General features: G+C 26.5%; 2 protein-coding genes across 2 annotated transcripts; one reads left to right on the top strand and one right to left on the bottom strand.

Moving 5' to 3' along the window:
* Positions 1-3406: 3406 nt before the first annotated feature.
* On the top strand, positions 3407-6483 carry MKS88_005669 (protein KIC2; the record flags this gene model as incomplete). Its single annotated transcript, XM_067218953.1, has 3 exons — positions 3407-4166; positions 4349-5340; positions 5593-6483. 3 exons carry the CDS (start codon positions 3407-3409, stop codon positions 6481-6483), a joined length of 2643 nt encoding a protein of 880 aa, XP_067070877.1.
* Positions 6484-7779: 1296 nt separating this feature from the next.
* MKS88_005668 (kinetochore protein SPC24) lies at positions 7780-11021 on the bottom strand (the record flags this gene model as incomplete). The annotated part of the gene is made up of 2 exons (XM_067218952.1): positions 7780-9506; positions 9614-11021. The coding sequence occupies 2 exons, from the start codon at positions 11019-11021 to the stop codon at positions 7780-7782; spliced, it is 3135 nt and encodes a 1044-aa protein (XP_067070876.1).
* Between the last annotated feature and the right edge of the window lie 5233 nt (positions 11022-16254).

The raw sequence follows: 16254 nt of genomic DNA, 5'->3' as shown, positions 1-16254 counted from the left end.
TGCATGCGCAGTATCACATGCACAGTTCATACAACCAGAATTAGCCTCCTTTGTTTTTTTCCTTTGTTTTTTTCTTCCTTTGTTTTTTTCTTCCTTTGTTTTTTTCTTTCTTTCTTCTTCTCTTTTTTGTTCTCAATTTGTTACCCCCTTTTTGCATATTTCTACTCGTACCTTCGCCTTTTACATGCACCATATTTCGGTCGAAGGTGCGGGTGGCTGGCTCGTCCCTTGGTTTCCATGCACGTATAATACATGAACAAGTTACACGAACGTGTTACATGATGTGCTACATGTTTGTACGAATTGCATACATATGCGATATATAAATGTGTATATATGCACGATTCCCCCCGAATTATTAACTTGTCATAAAATTAAAACTGATAAAATATAGTTTATATTAACAGGAAAAAATTAAAAGGAGCATTAAGATGTGGATGACCGAGTAGTAGTCACAATAGGTCGTTCCTCTATTTCTTTGTCATTAGGCTAAGGATTTTTTTTTTTTTTTTTTTTTTTTCCCCTCACGGCTAAGCTACTTGTACCTGCCATTATAGTAAATTATGTTAACCATAAATTTTATGATGATATTAATATTACAGCTTGACGCGTAGGGGAAGCGGATATATTCTTTTATACGTATGCATATTTGTTATTATGTTTTTCTTTTTCAAGGACCAACTACTTTAACAGGACAAGCAGTTATATGTACTTGTAGATGATGAAAAAGAAAAATGTACGCAATTAAAATTAAGACGGACTATATACATACATATATGCATATGTATATAATGCAGAAAAACAAATATGCACAAAAATATATGTTAAATATAAAAAAATAAAATACATATGCATGTGAATGTAAATAAAATTAATGTACAAAAATTAAGTAAAAAAATTTAAGTAAAAAAAATTAAGTAAAAAAAATTAAGAAAAAAAGCGAAAAATAAACAATAAACTGGTTAAAAAACGTTGAAGAGGATGACAAAAAAAAAAAAAAATAACAATAATAAAGATAATTTTAAAATGAATTAGATTGAATTGCACTGTATTTTTAATTGTATTAAATTAATATTAATATTGATATTAAAAAAAAATAATAAATAAATATAATTTATAAAAAAAAAAAAAAAAAAAAAAATACATACATACATACAAACATACATACATACAAACTTACATACATACATACAAACATACATACATACGTACATACCGTTTTAACGATTTTAAAATTGAATAAATAATTTAATTATTTATTTTTTTTTTTTTTTGTTATACTAGAATTTTCTTTTTGATCATATTTTTTTTCATTCGTTATGTATTTTGTATATAAACATCCATTATATATTTGTATGTATATAATATGTAGAAGTATATATATATATATATATATACATATTTATTTAGGTAATGCGTGTAAATTTATATATATGTATATATATGTATATTTTTTCCTTTTTTCGAGTCCATTTTGGGATTACCACAGTAGTGTAGCTTATCGTTTGAGAAATTTTCTTTTTTTTTAAAGATATAAAAATGTACATATATATTATAAATATATATACATAAATATACTTAAATACATAGATAAGTACATTCATACGTACGTACGTACGTGTATGCATACCACTTTTATATATTTCTTTCCCTGCTGATTTTGAGAAGACCAAGTATTATATGTACATGTATATGTATATGCGCACATGTATCAGTATGAATATACGTTCTGTAACATACAAGTAATAACGTTATGAAGAGCAGGTTTATAATAACATAAATTCCGGGGTGTACATAAATAGGACATGAATAAACAATTTTTTCATGTTTTAATTAATACCATATACTAATTAAAATATACTTATTTCATATGTGGACATAATATTTGATATATATTATAACTGTTCTGTAAATTTTAATATGATCAATTTGTTATTATTTTTTTTTTTTTTGTAATTATGTGTTTGCACGAGTAAATTTACAACCATACGTACGTACATGCATAAATATATACATATATATGTATTTATGTATATATATATATATATATGTACATATGTATATATATATATGTATATATGTGCATACATGTACAATTTTTTCTTGTTTTCATCTACGTAGCCCCACTATTTGCTTATTTGCTAACTTTTTTAAATTCGAATCGTAAAAAGAAAGAGGTGCTGTAATAATAAATTTATTCGTGTTGTTTCTTGTAGATCATTTAGTAAAAGCTCGAAAAAAAAAAAAAAATTCCTAAAATTTCAATTCTTTGTGTACAATGTTAGTTTAAAGAGGAATAACATGTACATATGTGCATATAAATATATATATTTATGTGCTTACCTATGCATACACATTAGTTGCATTTGCAGCCTTAGTTTTTTTGATTTCTATTGACCTTATATTTTGTTCGTTTCTCTTTATTTCTTTTAATTTTTGGTACATATATTTTTTTTATTTCTACGTGCAATAGCCTTTTATTTCTATTTCAACCTCTATTTTTGTTTTTATTTATGGCCATAAGTAGCCGGATTCAACGTTATTTAATATTTTTTTAATATTATTTAACGATATTTTATTTTACGTAGTTTTGTTCTGCTCTGTTTTTCTTTATTTTGTTTTACTTCACTTTATTTCGCTCTATTTAATTTTATTTTTTTGTTTTATTTAAACTTTTTTTTCCATTCGATTTTGTCTGCAACCTTTCCAATTTACCATTTATTTTTAATGATTTTACATTTTTATCCTTGCCCCTTTTTGTTTATATCGGTGTGCATAATGAGCTAAAAGTAAATTACTTCATTTGCTTGATCGTTCAGACTAATTTATTTTTGTTTTTAAAAAATTTACCTGTACGTTTAATGTTTTTTATCACTTATTATTTGTTATTTGATTTTTATTATTTGATTTTTATTATTTGATTTTTATTATTTGATTTTTATTATTTGATTTTTATTATTTGATTTTTATTATTTGATTTTTGTTATTTGATTTTTATTATCTGATTTTTGTTATCTGATTTTTGTTATTTGATTTTTATTATCTGATTCTTATTATTTGTTATATGTTTTTTGCTATATATTATTGATTTTTTTTTTTTTTTTTGTTAAGTCCATTTTTATTAATGCAGAATTTATAAGTAAAAAATTGATATTAAGTATAATCCATTTTGCATAAGACAGAGTAGTAATAAAGTGCGTGCGTACGAATATATATGCATGTGAAGATATATATATACACACATACATACGTATGTACATTTATGTATGCTCTTTTACAAGTATACATGTGCTTGTAGGCACACACACGCGTACGTACCTGCGCACATGAATAATATTTGCATGCACATGTGCATGTTAAAAATTTATACTGCACCAAAATTTACGGCAATAAGGTAAAAGTAAAAATGAATAGTGAGAGTAAGTCGGACAGAAGTGAAACAACGAAAAAGTACGAATTTGAAGATATTGGTAATTTACAGAAGGACATTTGTGAGTTGAATCATAACATAAATGATGAAAACAAATTTAGTGAAATACAGAAAGAGGCAAATGTTGATATATTTGATATGCATTACACTGAAATAAGCAACACTTTTGTAAAGGTGTATGAAAAAGGGGATGATAATAATGACAATGTTAGAAGAAAGAGTATAATTATTAACAGTAATAGTAATAGTAATAACAATAGTAATGATAGTAATAACGATAATAATGATAGTAATAACGATAATAATGATAGTAATAACGATAATAATATTAACAACAATAACACGAATAACACGAATAACACGAATAACACGAATAACAGTAATAACAGGAATAACAATAGTAATGATAGTAGGAGCATTGTTGAAAATTTGATTCAAAGTAATGATGATGATAATATCCATATTAATATAGAAGGGTGCAGTGAATTAAGTAAAAACGGAGGTGATGAAAAGAACGATTTCAGTTTAAATAACATTTCAGAAAATTCTTATGAACATGTTAAGGTGAATTTATCAAATCATAATTTCACGGAAGTGGATAGTTTCCCGCGGAATGAAATGAATGAAGACAATTCCGATGAATGTAAAATGAAAATGAAAATTCAAAATTTGCTAAAATTGGTAGGACTTTTAAAAGCACAAATAAATCAAAAGGATCAAGAAATTTACAAAATGGGTAAGATACTTAGTGTTCCTTTGTGCGCACGTGCATACCGATGTGTATACTTACATATGTGAACACTACTTTACATGCATGCAGGCGCAAGGGCAAACCCCGTTGCATACCCCCTTCCCATTCAGTTTGTTTTCCTATCGACATAAGTTTTCATATCTTTTTTTTTTTTTTTTTTTTCGTAGAAGTAGATTTCAAAATGAGAAAGGAAAAAAATGAAAAGAATATTTATATGCTGGATGAACTAATTGCAGAGAGTGAAACAAACACAGAAAGAGTAGAAGCGGATAATTTCCTTATGAAAAAAATGAAAAGCATCTTAATATCGCAGAATGAAGAAATAGTTTCATTGAATGAAGAATTAAAAAAAAAATCAAAAGAAATTTATTATCTTAATGAAGCAAATATAACAAAAAATGAAAAATTGGTTGAATTAAAAAAAGAGATCGAAACAAACTATATGCAGTTGAAAGAATATAAGAGCATTCAAAACGAGCTAGAGGTTGATGTAAATAATAAAATGTACAATGCAGAAAGCTATCTAAATATAACAAATCAAAAATTAATGGAAAACAATATTAATATAAGGGAAAAAAAGCTAAATATAGAAAAACAAAAAAGAGTAATAAAAGAGTTATATAATCAATTAAATAAGAAAGAGGAAAATATTTCAGAACTTAGAAGTATTATTGAAAGTATTGAACTAAATAATAGTAGAGATATTATAAAATATAAACAAAATAATATGGACCTGATAAACAGGTTAAGCTTAAATAACTCTCTAATGAATAGTCAAAAAATTGAAATTGAAAATATGCATATGAATTATAAACAATTAGAAGAAGAATTAAAAAATAAAGACAATGAATTAAAAAAATTGCACCAAAATCTTTTAGCGAAGGATGACGAAAATAACAAAATGTTACATGATATAAACAGACTTAAATTTGATATGGAAATAAAAAATATTGATGTTTCTAATATAAAACAAAAAATTAAAAATATTAAAAAAGAATATTCTATACATTTAAAAAAACAAAAAGAGAAATTTACAGGTGTTATTAATGAAATTTACAAAGAAAAAGATGAAATTATAAAAAATCATGTTGACAAGTTGTCAAAATTGACTTCTCAATACAATGAAATGGTTTCCCTTAACGAAGATATAAAAAATGAAGTAATATCATAAAAAAAAAAAAATTGAGCTAAAGCAAGGAGAAATTATTCATCTATCATTTTTTAATTGTTTGTTATGCCATGTTCATAATTTTCCCTTGCTTTTTCGTTGTTTTTTATGCCATGTTCATAATTTTCCCTTGCTTTTTCGTTGTTTTTTATGCCATGTTCATAATTTTTCCTTGCTTTTTCGTTGTTTTTCCTGCCTTGTTCATAATTTTCTCCCATTTTATCGTCTTCCCCAACTTTTTAGATGAATTTTCTGAAGGATGAAATTCTGAAAAAGTCCTGTGAAATCGAAAAGTTGCAAGATCGTTTGTTAGATTACGAATCGAAATTGTTAATATATGAAAACAACAATGAAATTAAAATATTAAAAAAAAGTGAAGATCATCTGAGGAAGCTTCTAAGCAAACATATACACAGAAATGAGCAACTGCTAAATACAACCCTTCTGTTACAAAAATCGACGTTAGAAAATAACACACTAGAGAAAAAAATAATTGAGTTAAAAGCTAAAACGTACAGAAAGGATCAAGAAATAAAAAAACTACAGGAAACAAACACTAGAAAAAAGGATCCAAATAGTAATTCGAATATCAGTGAAGATATTATTCTGACCAGTGCAGATAACAGTAATAACAAAAGTAATAATAATAATAATAATAGTAATAACAATAGTAGTAATAACAATAATAGTAATAACAATAATAGTAGTAATAGTAATTATAATAGCGTTAATAATATTAATATTGATGTTAATAGTGACACGCATATTATTAACAATTTGAGAAATTTTAACAACTGTTGTACGGATGAAGATAATTCCATTTATATGTTAAAAAAAACAAGTGAGAAAAATAATATGCTCGATGTATTTGTAGAAAATGAAGATAAAATTCAAAATATGAAAGATTCCTTCCCCAGTTCATTTAATGATGACCCTGTTCATGTAGCCTTATGTGAATATCTTAATTGTATGAAGAAGAATAATACTTCCTTTAAAATAAACAAAATTAATGATAACACTTATTTGTTGAATAATAAAAAAGTGTTCATAAAATTTATCAATGGCGATCTGTATGTAGAAGATGGTGCATATCCAGTCAAGTTGCATGATTACTTGCTAGGTATTACAGACTAAATAATTCCGGAAGAGAAGAAGAAATTAAAAGAAAAAGAAAAAAATCGAATTCACTTATCCGTATACATTTTCTAACTATGTGTATACATTTTATGTTTCCCCAAATGTTGGATATTTAAAAAATTAGAAGTGGGGAAGGGGAAAAGTACATACGTGTGGATATGGATGTGTTTGTACACATATTCGTACATTCGAATAATATCCATGTGTTGTAACCGTTTGATCGTTGCTTTTATGAATAATCCTTTTTTTTTTTTTTTTTTTTTTTTTTTTTACATATATAATGCATATCTGTGACAGTACAAAGGAACTCATAAAATTAAAAGAATTTTGATTTATCACTCATCATTCCATTGGTGTTTTTACTTTTGAGTAGTAAATAAATTGCGCAAACAAAATTCTACATATAAATTGTGAAAATGGTATTAAATTTATCCTTATACCCAAGTACAAAATGTGTATAGGAGAGCTACGATTTTCACTTTCTATTTTAGTACAAATTTTCTAGTATGCTATTGTAGTTTGTACTTCTCTCAAGCATGTGTGTTTATCCTTTGTTCATTTTTCCTTTTTCGTTTTTCTTATTATGTAAGTTTTCTACAGTTGGTGGAGAAGGTGTGTTTTTAATAAATCAGTTGATAAACAAAAAAACAAAAAAAAAAGAAAAGAAAAGAAAAGAAAAGAAAAGAAATGAAAAGAAATGATAAAGAGTAAAAGTAAAAGAAAAGAAGCGAAATGAAGTAAAATGAAATGAACAAAAAGACAGAGTAAGATTACAGAAAAATGAATATATTTTTGTTAGCTACATAACATACAGGGGGTTGTTAACTTGATGCCAATGCAAAAAAGAAGGGATGAAAAAAGAAAAAAGCTGAGAAATAAAGAGCGGACCGACGAGAGGACTGAAAAGAGGACAGAGGCGAAGAACATAATAACGAAATTAATCAACGAAACAGAATAAAAGAGACAGAGAAGAGAAATAAAAATGGGATACATATTGAAAGAACAGTGTTTTCTTATTGATCAAATAGTATAATGCTGTGAAAAAAAAAAAAAAAAAAATTAATTCATAATAATTTATAATGAAGCATAACAATCATAATGAAGCATAACAATTCATAATGAAGCATAACAATTCATAATGAAGCATAACAATTCAAAGTGACGAAGAAATGGACTTAAAACGAAACGGATGTGGATTGTTAAAAAGTGTTATAATAAAAAAAAAAAAAAAAAAAAAAAAAAAAGACAATAATGCACATATGTACACATGTGCATGGGAAAAAAGCGGTTTGCTCAAAAGTAATCGTCAATCATTTCTTTGTCAACGAAGGTTTCAATCTGACTCCACAAATAGTCACTTGCGTCAGACGTTATTTCATTCTTGTCTAATTGAAGCCTGTGCCACATGTTAGTATTTGTATTTTTGGGAATTAAACATACTTCTATTTGTTTCTCATCATCTTTTATTATTTTCAATCGAAATAATTCTTCAATTAATAGAAATGTTTTTTTATATCTCCTAGATGTGGCTAAGGTTTTAAGTTTAACCGCATCTGTATATTCTTGGAGTTTTTGTATTTTATATTCAATTTTTTTTAATAGCATTTTTTTGATTTCATATTTCTTTCTAAGTATATTTTTTTTTTCATCTATTTCGTAAAAAACTTTTAACTTCCTTTCTCCTCTTTCATCATTAGTATCACAAAATATGGATTCACATTCCCTTAATTTTTGTGAAATTGTTTCATACTCTTCATTAACAATATTTCGTTTATCCTGTACATTTTTTTTTTTATTATAAATTGCTTGTTGTATATTCTGTATATTACTATTAACACTATTTCTTATGTTTATTATCTCACCTATACAATCATTTTCACTATTGAAATTTAAAGAATAATTATTCAAAATCATAACGTTTTTATATAATATATCTATGTCTTTTTCACTATTACTACATTCTGTTATATTATGAACAATATTTTGAAAATGCAAAAAATTATTATCCCTATTTTTGTAAGCATCCATCATGTTATGTATTCTCATTCCCCTTGTCTTTTTCAAATCCATTTCCTGTACACCCCTCGATATGCTATTTATTTCGTCGTACTTGCTGTAATAGATACCTTCCATGGTTCTTTCCCCCTGCTTCTTATGCCCATTCGGTTTATTACCACGTCTGTCATCGTTTCTACTACCGCTTCTACTACCGCTTCTACTACCGCTTCTACTACCGCTTCTACTACCGCTTCTACTACCGTTTCCACTACCGTTTCTACTACCGTTTCTACTACCGTTTCTACTACCATTTCTACTACCATTTCTACTACCATTTCTACTACCATTTCTACTACCATTTCTACTACCATTTCTACTACCATTTCTACTACCATTTCTACTACCGTTTCTACTACCATTTCTACTACCATTTCTACTACCACTTTTAGTAGCGCTTTTACTGATGCTTCTACCACCCGTGCTACCGATGTCGTTCACTTCCGAATCGTGATAAGAATTAGACAACATTTTAAGATCCTGATTATTCGATTCTATTAAACTATTTTTTAGAACCCCTTTTTCATTACTTAAAAAAACGGAGTTCACTTGTTGGTTGACGGCGTCCTCCTTCAATAAATTAGTAAAGCTCAAAGAATTGTTTGATATATTCTTTCTATTACTACTACTGTGCTTGGTGGTCACTCCTCCCCCTCCTTCTACGTGGTGGCTATCATTGATCCCTTTTTTATAATAAGTTTTCCTTTTTACATGTGCATTAAAATTTTCTTCACTTAATACTTCAAATGTACTAGTATTAAACATATCATTCTTATTTGAATTATTCAATATTTTTTCACTATTAGTGTCTGTTATGTATTGTAAATGCCTCTCATCATTTTGCTCATTTCTAGTTACTAATCCATTCAAATAATATAAAGAACTGTTGAGATTTCGATTTATGTAATTGCTACTAGATTCATTAAAATTTGTGTTAGCATTAGTACTCCCTAATTTATTCCTGACTAAATTTACATCTTTTTTTTTTTTTCTTTTTTTTTTAATTCTTCCATATTTGTGCATATTTCTTTTTCCATGTAATGATATTTGTAATTTCCTTCGTAATTTGTACCATTCAAACAATTATCACTATTTTTCAAACGCTCATAATTAGTGTTATTCCTTCCCAACGTGTGTGAGGCAAAATTAAAATTCTTGTTCATATTATTGTTGAACGTGGTATTTACATTAACTCCACTGGTAGCATACATTGTTGGCAGTGATCTATTTAGGATTGTACTCTCTTTATTACTACCAAAAAATATATTGGCACTCGGTCCCTTAGCACTTTCCTTATTACCATCTCCGCTATGTTTACCACTTCCACTATTGATTATGTTACCACTACCGATTATTTTACCACTACCGATTATTTTACCACTACCGATTATGTTACCACTACCGATTATGTTACCATTACCGATTATTTTACCACTACTGATTATTTTGCCACTACCGATTATTTTACCACTACTGATTATTTTACCATTACTGATTATTTTACCACTACTGATTAAGTTACCACTACTGTTCATGTTCCCATCAGTGTTGATATTACCATTATTATATTTATAATTATAATTATCATCAGCATTACTACTACCATTAGCATCTCCATTACTATCATCGTCCCCACTACCGTTTGTGGGCTTATTTTCGAAGTTTAACTTCGAATTATGAACATTCGAATTTTCCTTTGTATTACTTGACACGTTGTTCATACTATGATAACTTTTACTGTTATCAAAATCGTAATTACTTTGATCGAACTTTTTATCTGACCTTTTAAGGTCCTTATTTTCATTGTCATAATTTTTATTAACACCTTCTATAGCATTATATTTCCTTTTTACTGGCGACGTGTATGAGTACATAATACCCTCCACGTTGTTACCACTGACGTTCTTATTAGTGTTTTCCTCACCGCCTTCGCAATTGTAGGGACTGTTATACAGTATAGAATATTTATTACCTATAGTTACATTACTGCTAACTGCATTACCAGTAGCGTCTTTTTCCAAATGAATATCCTCATTAAGGTTCCTTCTTACATTCTTCTGTTCGTCAAATCTATTATCACTATGGTTCTGCGCTATTAATTTATTGAAATGCGGCTTCTTAAAATTGTTATTTGTCAAATTTCTTGTATCATATAGAGATACTTTTTTACCTCCATTTCCTAATTCATTGTGTGCAGGTTTTATAAAACTTACTGGAGGAATTTTGTGAGAACCATTCTGATTACTTTTGAGACTACTTTTAAATGGGGGTTTCAAAATATTATTATATGTTCGTTGTTTCAAGTTGGAGTTCTTTATATATATCTGTTTATGTGATGGTTGTGTAGTCTGTCCATTTATTGTGCATTTACTAACTCCATTTAAATTACTTTTAGCTTTGTTCATGAATCTAACATTCTTATTTTCATTATTAATAAATTCGTTTGTCTTAAATTTTGATTTTGCCGAGACCTGATTCATATCTTCGGTGCGCTATTTTATTTTACTTATCTGTTTTATTTATATGTTTGTTTATTTAACTGTTTTATTTATATGTTTGTTTAGTTAACTGTTTTATTTATATGTCTGTTTATTTAACTGTTTTATTTTATGTTTGTTTACTTATTTATTTTATTTATTTGTTTATCCGTTTATCCGTTTATCCGTTTATCCGTTTATCCGTTTATCCGTTTACCCGTTTATCCGTTTATCCGTTTATCCGTTTATCCGTTTACCCGTTTATCCGTTTACCCGTTTATCCGTTTATCCGTATATCCGTATATCCGTTTATCCGTATATCCGTTTATCCGTTTATCTGTTTATCCGTTTATCTGTTTATCCGTTTATCTATCTGTTCATTTATTAATTTATTTTATTTTTTTTTTTTTTTTTGAATATTCAAAAATGAGCTGCTACTCTTTTGTTCACTTTTGGCTAGTTCCTGGCATAATTATTTTTCCCCTTCTCTTACTGCCTTTGCCAACTTTTGCTATCTTTAGCTAACTATTTCTAATCTATGTTTTTCTTTACCTCTCTTTACCTTTTTTTTTTTGTTTTTTTGTTTTTTTTCCTTTTTGTTTCAGTATCGTTTATTGAAATACTCTAGGAAGCATCCCTTTAAAAAATAATAAAAATATAACAAACTTTTCATATCATTACATGAGCGTGTAAAGTCTTCGTATGTGTTATTAACTACGCAGTTTTATGCTATTTATCTGCAACGGCATTACACACTCATTCCTGACAAGCATACATTTCAGTATTAGGTAAAATTGTAAATTAAGAATAAAATGACCGTGTACATATGCGAGAGGGGGGTGGGGAGGAAAGGTAAATAAGGATTAATAGTATTGACAAGGTGCTTATATTACGACGTACTTATATGCATACGTATATATATAAGCATGGATGGATATACATAAATATATAAACGTTTAAATATGTATGAACATACATATAAATATATATCTTTTATTTTAAGGATTATTCAAATGTACCATTGTGTGCGATTGTATATGACTATTCATGGTTAACCTAACACCATTTTCGCACATAAAGTAAATTCGTGGGTCCCCGTGCTTCCTCTATTAACACACGAATAATATGTACATAAACATACATATATACATGTATAATATATGCCACGTTTGGTCAAAGAGAAACTTGTATAATATGTAAGATGATACATTTAAATTCATAAAAATTGCATCAAAAATTTTATATTTTTAAAGTGACTATCAAACAAAAATTAATATGTATATTTAACAATAAAATTATGTAAATCGTATGATGACCGTATTCTTTAATATTTTTAACTTGTCTTTATAATAATTATACTAATAATAATAATTAAAAAAAATAATAATAAAAAAATAAAATATTATGTATGCGTAATGCAAAATAAACTAACGAAAAAAAAAAAAAAAAAAAAATGTATGGTAAAATATTCAACGATGTACATACTTTTTATAACTATTTCAGGTGAATTCAGGTAAACCAAAAAAAAAAAAAAAAAAAATTATGAACAGTTAATAATTTTCAATGTGATAAAAATACTATATGTATCATTTTATATGTTAAAGGGAATGTTTTTATATATTTATTTAATTTATTTTATTTTATTTTTTTATCCCATTTGGAAGTGTGTGCAACAAAAATTTACTGTTTTGCGCGAATTAAATTTTTTATTTTTCATTTATACTCTCCATTATATGAAGCACATGTACGTGTATGTGTACGCGTGTACATATGTATGTACCTGTCCATATATTACGCGTCTATGTATATCTACATATGTATACATATATATACATGCTAACGTACCTATATCTACGTAGGTATATATATGTACACGCATTCAAGCAAATTAGGAGAAAGAAAATGAAACCATAGCAAAGCAAAAAACATTTCCTATCTGACACGTTTAAAAAAAATAAAAGCGCGAAAATAAAATTTTACCCAACGGAATCAGTGTTAATTATAACTACATATAAAGAGAAAAGGGAAGTACAACAAGAAGTGTAAGAAGAGTAAAAAGACATATAAATTTGATAGGAAAATGAGGGTAAATAGTCTGTCAAGAAATATTGTAAATAAGGATATAAGTTAAAAAAAAAAAAAAAATATATATATATATATATACTTCAATCAAATAGATACGTATTAAAGCTTTATGGACTTAAAAATGGAAGTGGTGTTCTTTATATTTTCTTCTTTTTATCGAACAGTTATTTTCCCATATGCTGTTATACACTATTTAAATAAAATATATATATATATATATATATATATATATATATATATATATATATATATATATATACTACTCTGTATTAATGTAAACAGAGGATTTCATTTTTTTTACGTATTTGTGCTATTTGTACGTATTTGTGCTATTTGTACGTATTTGTACTTTTTGTACTTTTTGTACTCTTTGTACGTATTTGTGCTATTTGTATGTATTTGTACTTTTTGTACTCTTTGTACGTATTTGTGCTATTAGTACATATTTGTACTTTTTGTACTTTTTGTACGTATTTGTGCTATTTGTACATATTTGACCATTTTATACTTCAGTACTTCCCTTAATTTGACCTTCGTTTAACAAATAAAATGTTATAGAGGGGAAATAAAATAAAATGAAATAACAAGAACGTATGAACGAAAATTCTGTAACATAGCATTTGTGAACATATTTCTCAATTAACATTTGATTATATCAGTGCTGTTTATAACTCTCAAATAATTCAAAAAGGCAATCTACTTAAGGTTTATTTTCACAAATATATTTTTTCATGTTTTAAAAAAAAAGAGATATATGAACTTCTTACAGATAAAGACACAAATTGTGTACCTTCTTTAATTACAAAAATAAAATGCATTTCAAAAAGAAAACTTCCATTTTCTCCTTTTCATTATTTTGCTTGTTTCGTTTTTTATTTTTTTGTTCTTACTTTTTTTTTTTTTTTTATTTTTTCCTTTTAACAAATTAAAATAAATGGCTTAACTATAATTTAACCGATGTCTGCCCTTGTTGGAGATACCTACTTCTACTTTTGAAAAAAAAAAAAAAAAGGAATGCATAATTGTATATACAGTATTGCACATACTCGATGGTATTTTCTGAGAGTATATAGAGAATAATTTCCTTCCTTCAAATAAATAAAATAAAATAAATAAATTAAGTAAAATAAAATAAAATAAAATAAAAACAAAAGAAAGGAACAAAGAAAAGGAAAAAGTTAATATATATTTGTCTTTTGAACGATTATTCCTTCAAACATTTATCTTTCATAATTTACAAGTAATAACACTTTTTGAATGCACATTTTTTTTTTTTTTCTCCCCACTTCCACATTTTTCATACTGAGGAATAATGCATTTATTTCCCATGTGCAGTTAATGTTTCTTGTCTTCATGTTTTCTTCCTCGCATAGTTATATAGATAAGTAATTTGATATGATATAATTAACTGAAATACACTTTTTTGCTTTTTTTCATCAATGAATTGAATGATTAACACAGCAAGAAGAGAGAAAAAATAAAAGGAAAAAAAAGAAAAAAAAAAAAAAAAAAAAAAAAAAAAAAAAAAAAAAAAAAAAAAAAAAAAAAAAAAAAAAAAAAAAAAAAAAAAAAGTAAAAAAAAAAAGAAGCAATGAAAGAAAAAAAGAAACAAGCAAAGAAAGAAAAAAAGAAAAGGCAAAAAAAAAGAAATAAAAAAAAATAGAAAAAAAAAATTCTATTAGAACATATTTCCATTCGTAAACGGTTGGAAGATACAAATCTCCATAAAATGTTTTGATGTCTAATGGGCTTTTTAATTTCCTATCAAATAGTAAAATAAAAGCATTTTTCCCCGCATCAGATTCGCAATGTAATTATGCAGTTTTCTCTATTCTTTTTTCAAAGAGGAGAACATTGTTGTCCTCTTTTTTCATTTCTTTTCATTTATCTTTTCTTATTCTCTCATCTCTTATTTCATCTTATCTTTTTTTTTTTTTCTCCCCTTTGTTTTCAAAATTACTATAAACATGTCCCGCCGCTTTCCCCCTTTTATACCATACATATACGTACATTAAAAAGAAAAACGAAAAAAGAAAAAACGAATTTCTTCTCTATCTTATACATTTAAATGTTCGCAGTTAACTTTATGTAAAAAAATTATTATTGTATCAAGGGGAAATGGAAGCTCCTCGCTTATGCTTCGGCGTAAAAAATAGTAGTTAGACATAAAATTGATTTTATTTTATTTTTATTCTTCTATGTTTTTAGTCTATACTTTTTTTTATATTCTATTAATTTATATGCATATAAATATATTTCATATTTTTTCATTTTTACTTTATAATTTTTTTTTTTTTTTACCACGAACTGGGTTAGTCGACAGTAAATGTATTTTCCTTCTATGCAATTACATCTTACTCATACTCCTTCAAATGGAGTACTGAAATAATTTCGACATAATTCGTAACAACATCATAGTGCGGGAAAGAGGGATGTGCTTACTTGTAGAAGTATGTAGTTAAAAGAGAAGAATCGTGTATTTGCGCCAATATAATACATACATATACACACATATACGCATACATATATATTCACACGTATGTGCATATGTATATATCTATATGCATATATCCATATGCATATATACGTACGTATATATGCTATCCCCTGCACGCGCATATTTACAACTGCTTACGTATGTTGAGAACCTGTAGCGTATAAAAAAGGAAATAAACAAAAAAGACAAATACATTTTTTTTCAAAAAAAAAGATTTAACTATGTATTTTTAAGATATGCGTTGAAGCACATAAAGACATAAACTATGTAGCAGCTCGTGTAAATTAAAAATAGAAAAATTTGAAAAAGACGTAGCCATTAATTTATTCATTGGCGATAAAAGGCAGTAACTTGTTCTAACTGGTAAATGGCAAGTTTCAGCGCACAAAGAAGTGCGTAAATAGATAAATGTGTAAATACGTAAATTTGTAAACAAATACAGGTATGAGCGTATAAATATATACACAAAGACACATTTAATTTCCTTATTAATTTCCTAATTAACTTCCTAGTTAATTTCCTAGTTAATTTCCTAATTTTCAATAAACACACGGTAGTGTTACATATATGGGGGAGAAACATACATGCAAAATACATATTGTATGACGTTAAAAATTCCAAGGTCCCTCCTTTCGATTTATATATTTATAAAAA

The sequence above is a fragment of the Plasmodium brasilianum genome, chromosome 14 (assembly GCF_023973825.1).
Source record: "Plasmodium brasilianum strain Bolivian I chromosome 14, whole genome shotgun sequence".
In the NCBI taxonomy this organism is placed as follows: domain Eukaryota; phylum Apicomplexa; class Aconoidasida; order Haemosporida; family Plasmodiidae; genus Plasmodium; species Plasmodium brasilianum.
Note: the sequence above shows the minus strand (reverse complement) of the source record. Positions and strands in the feature narration are given on the sequence as shown.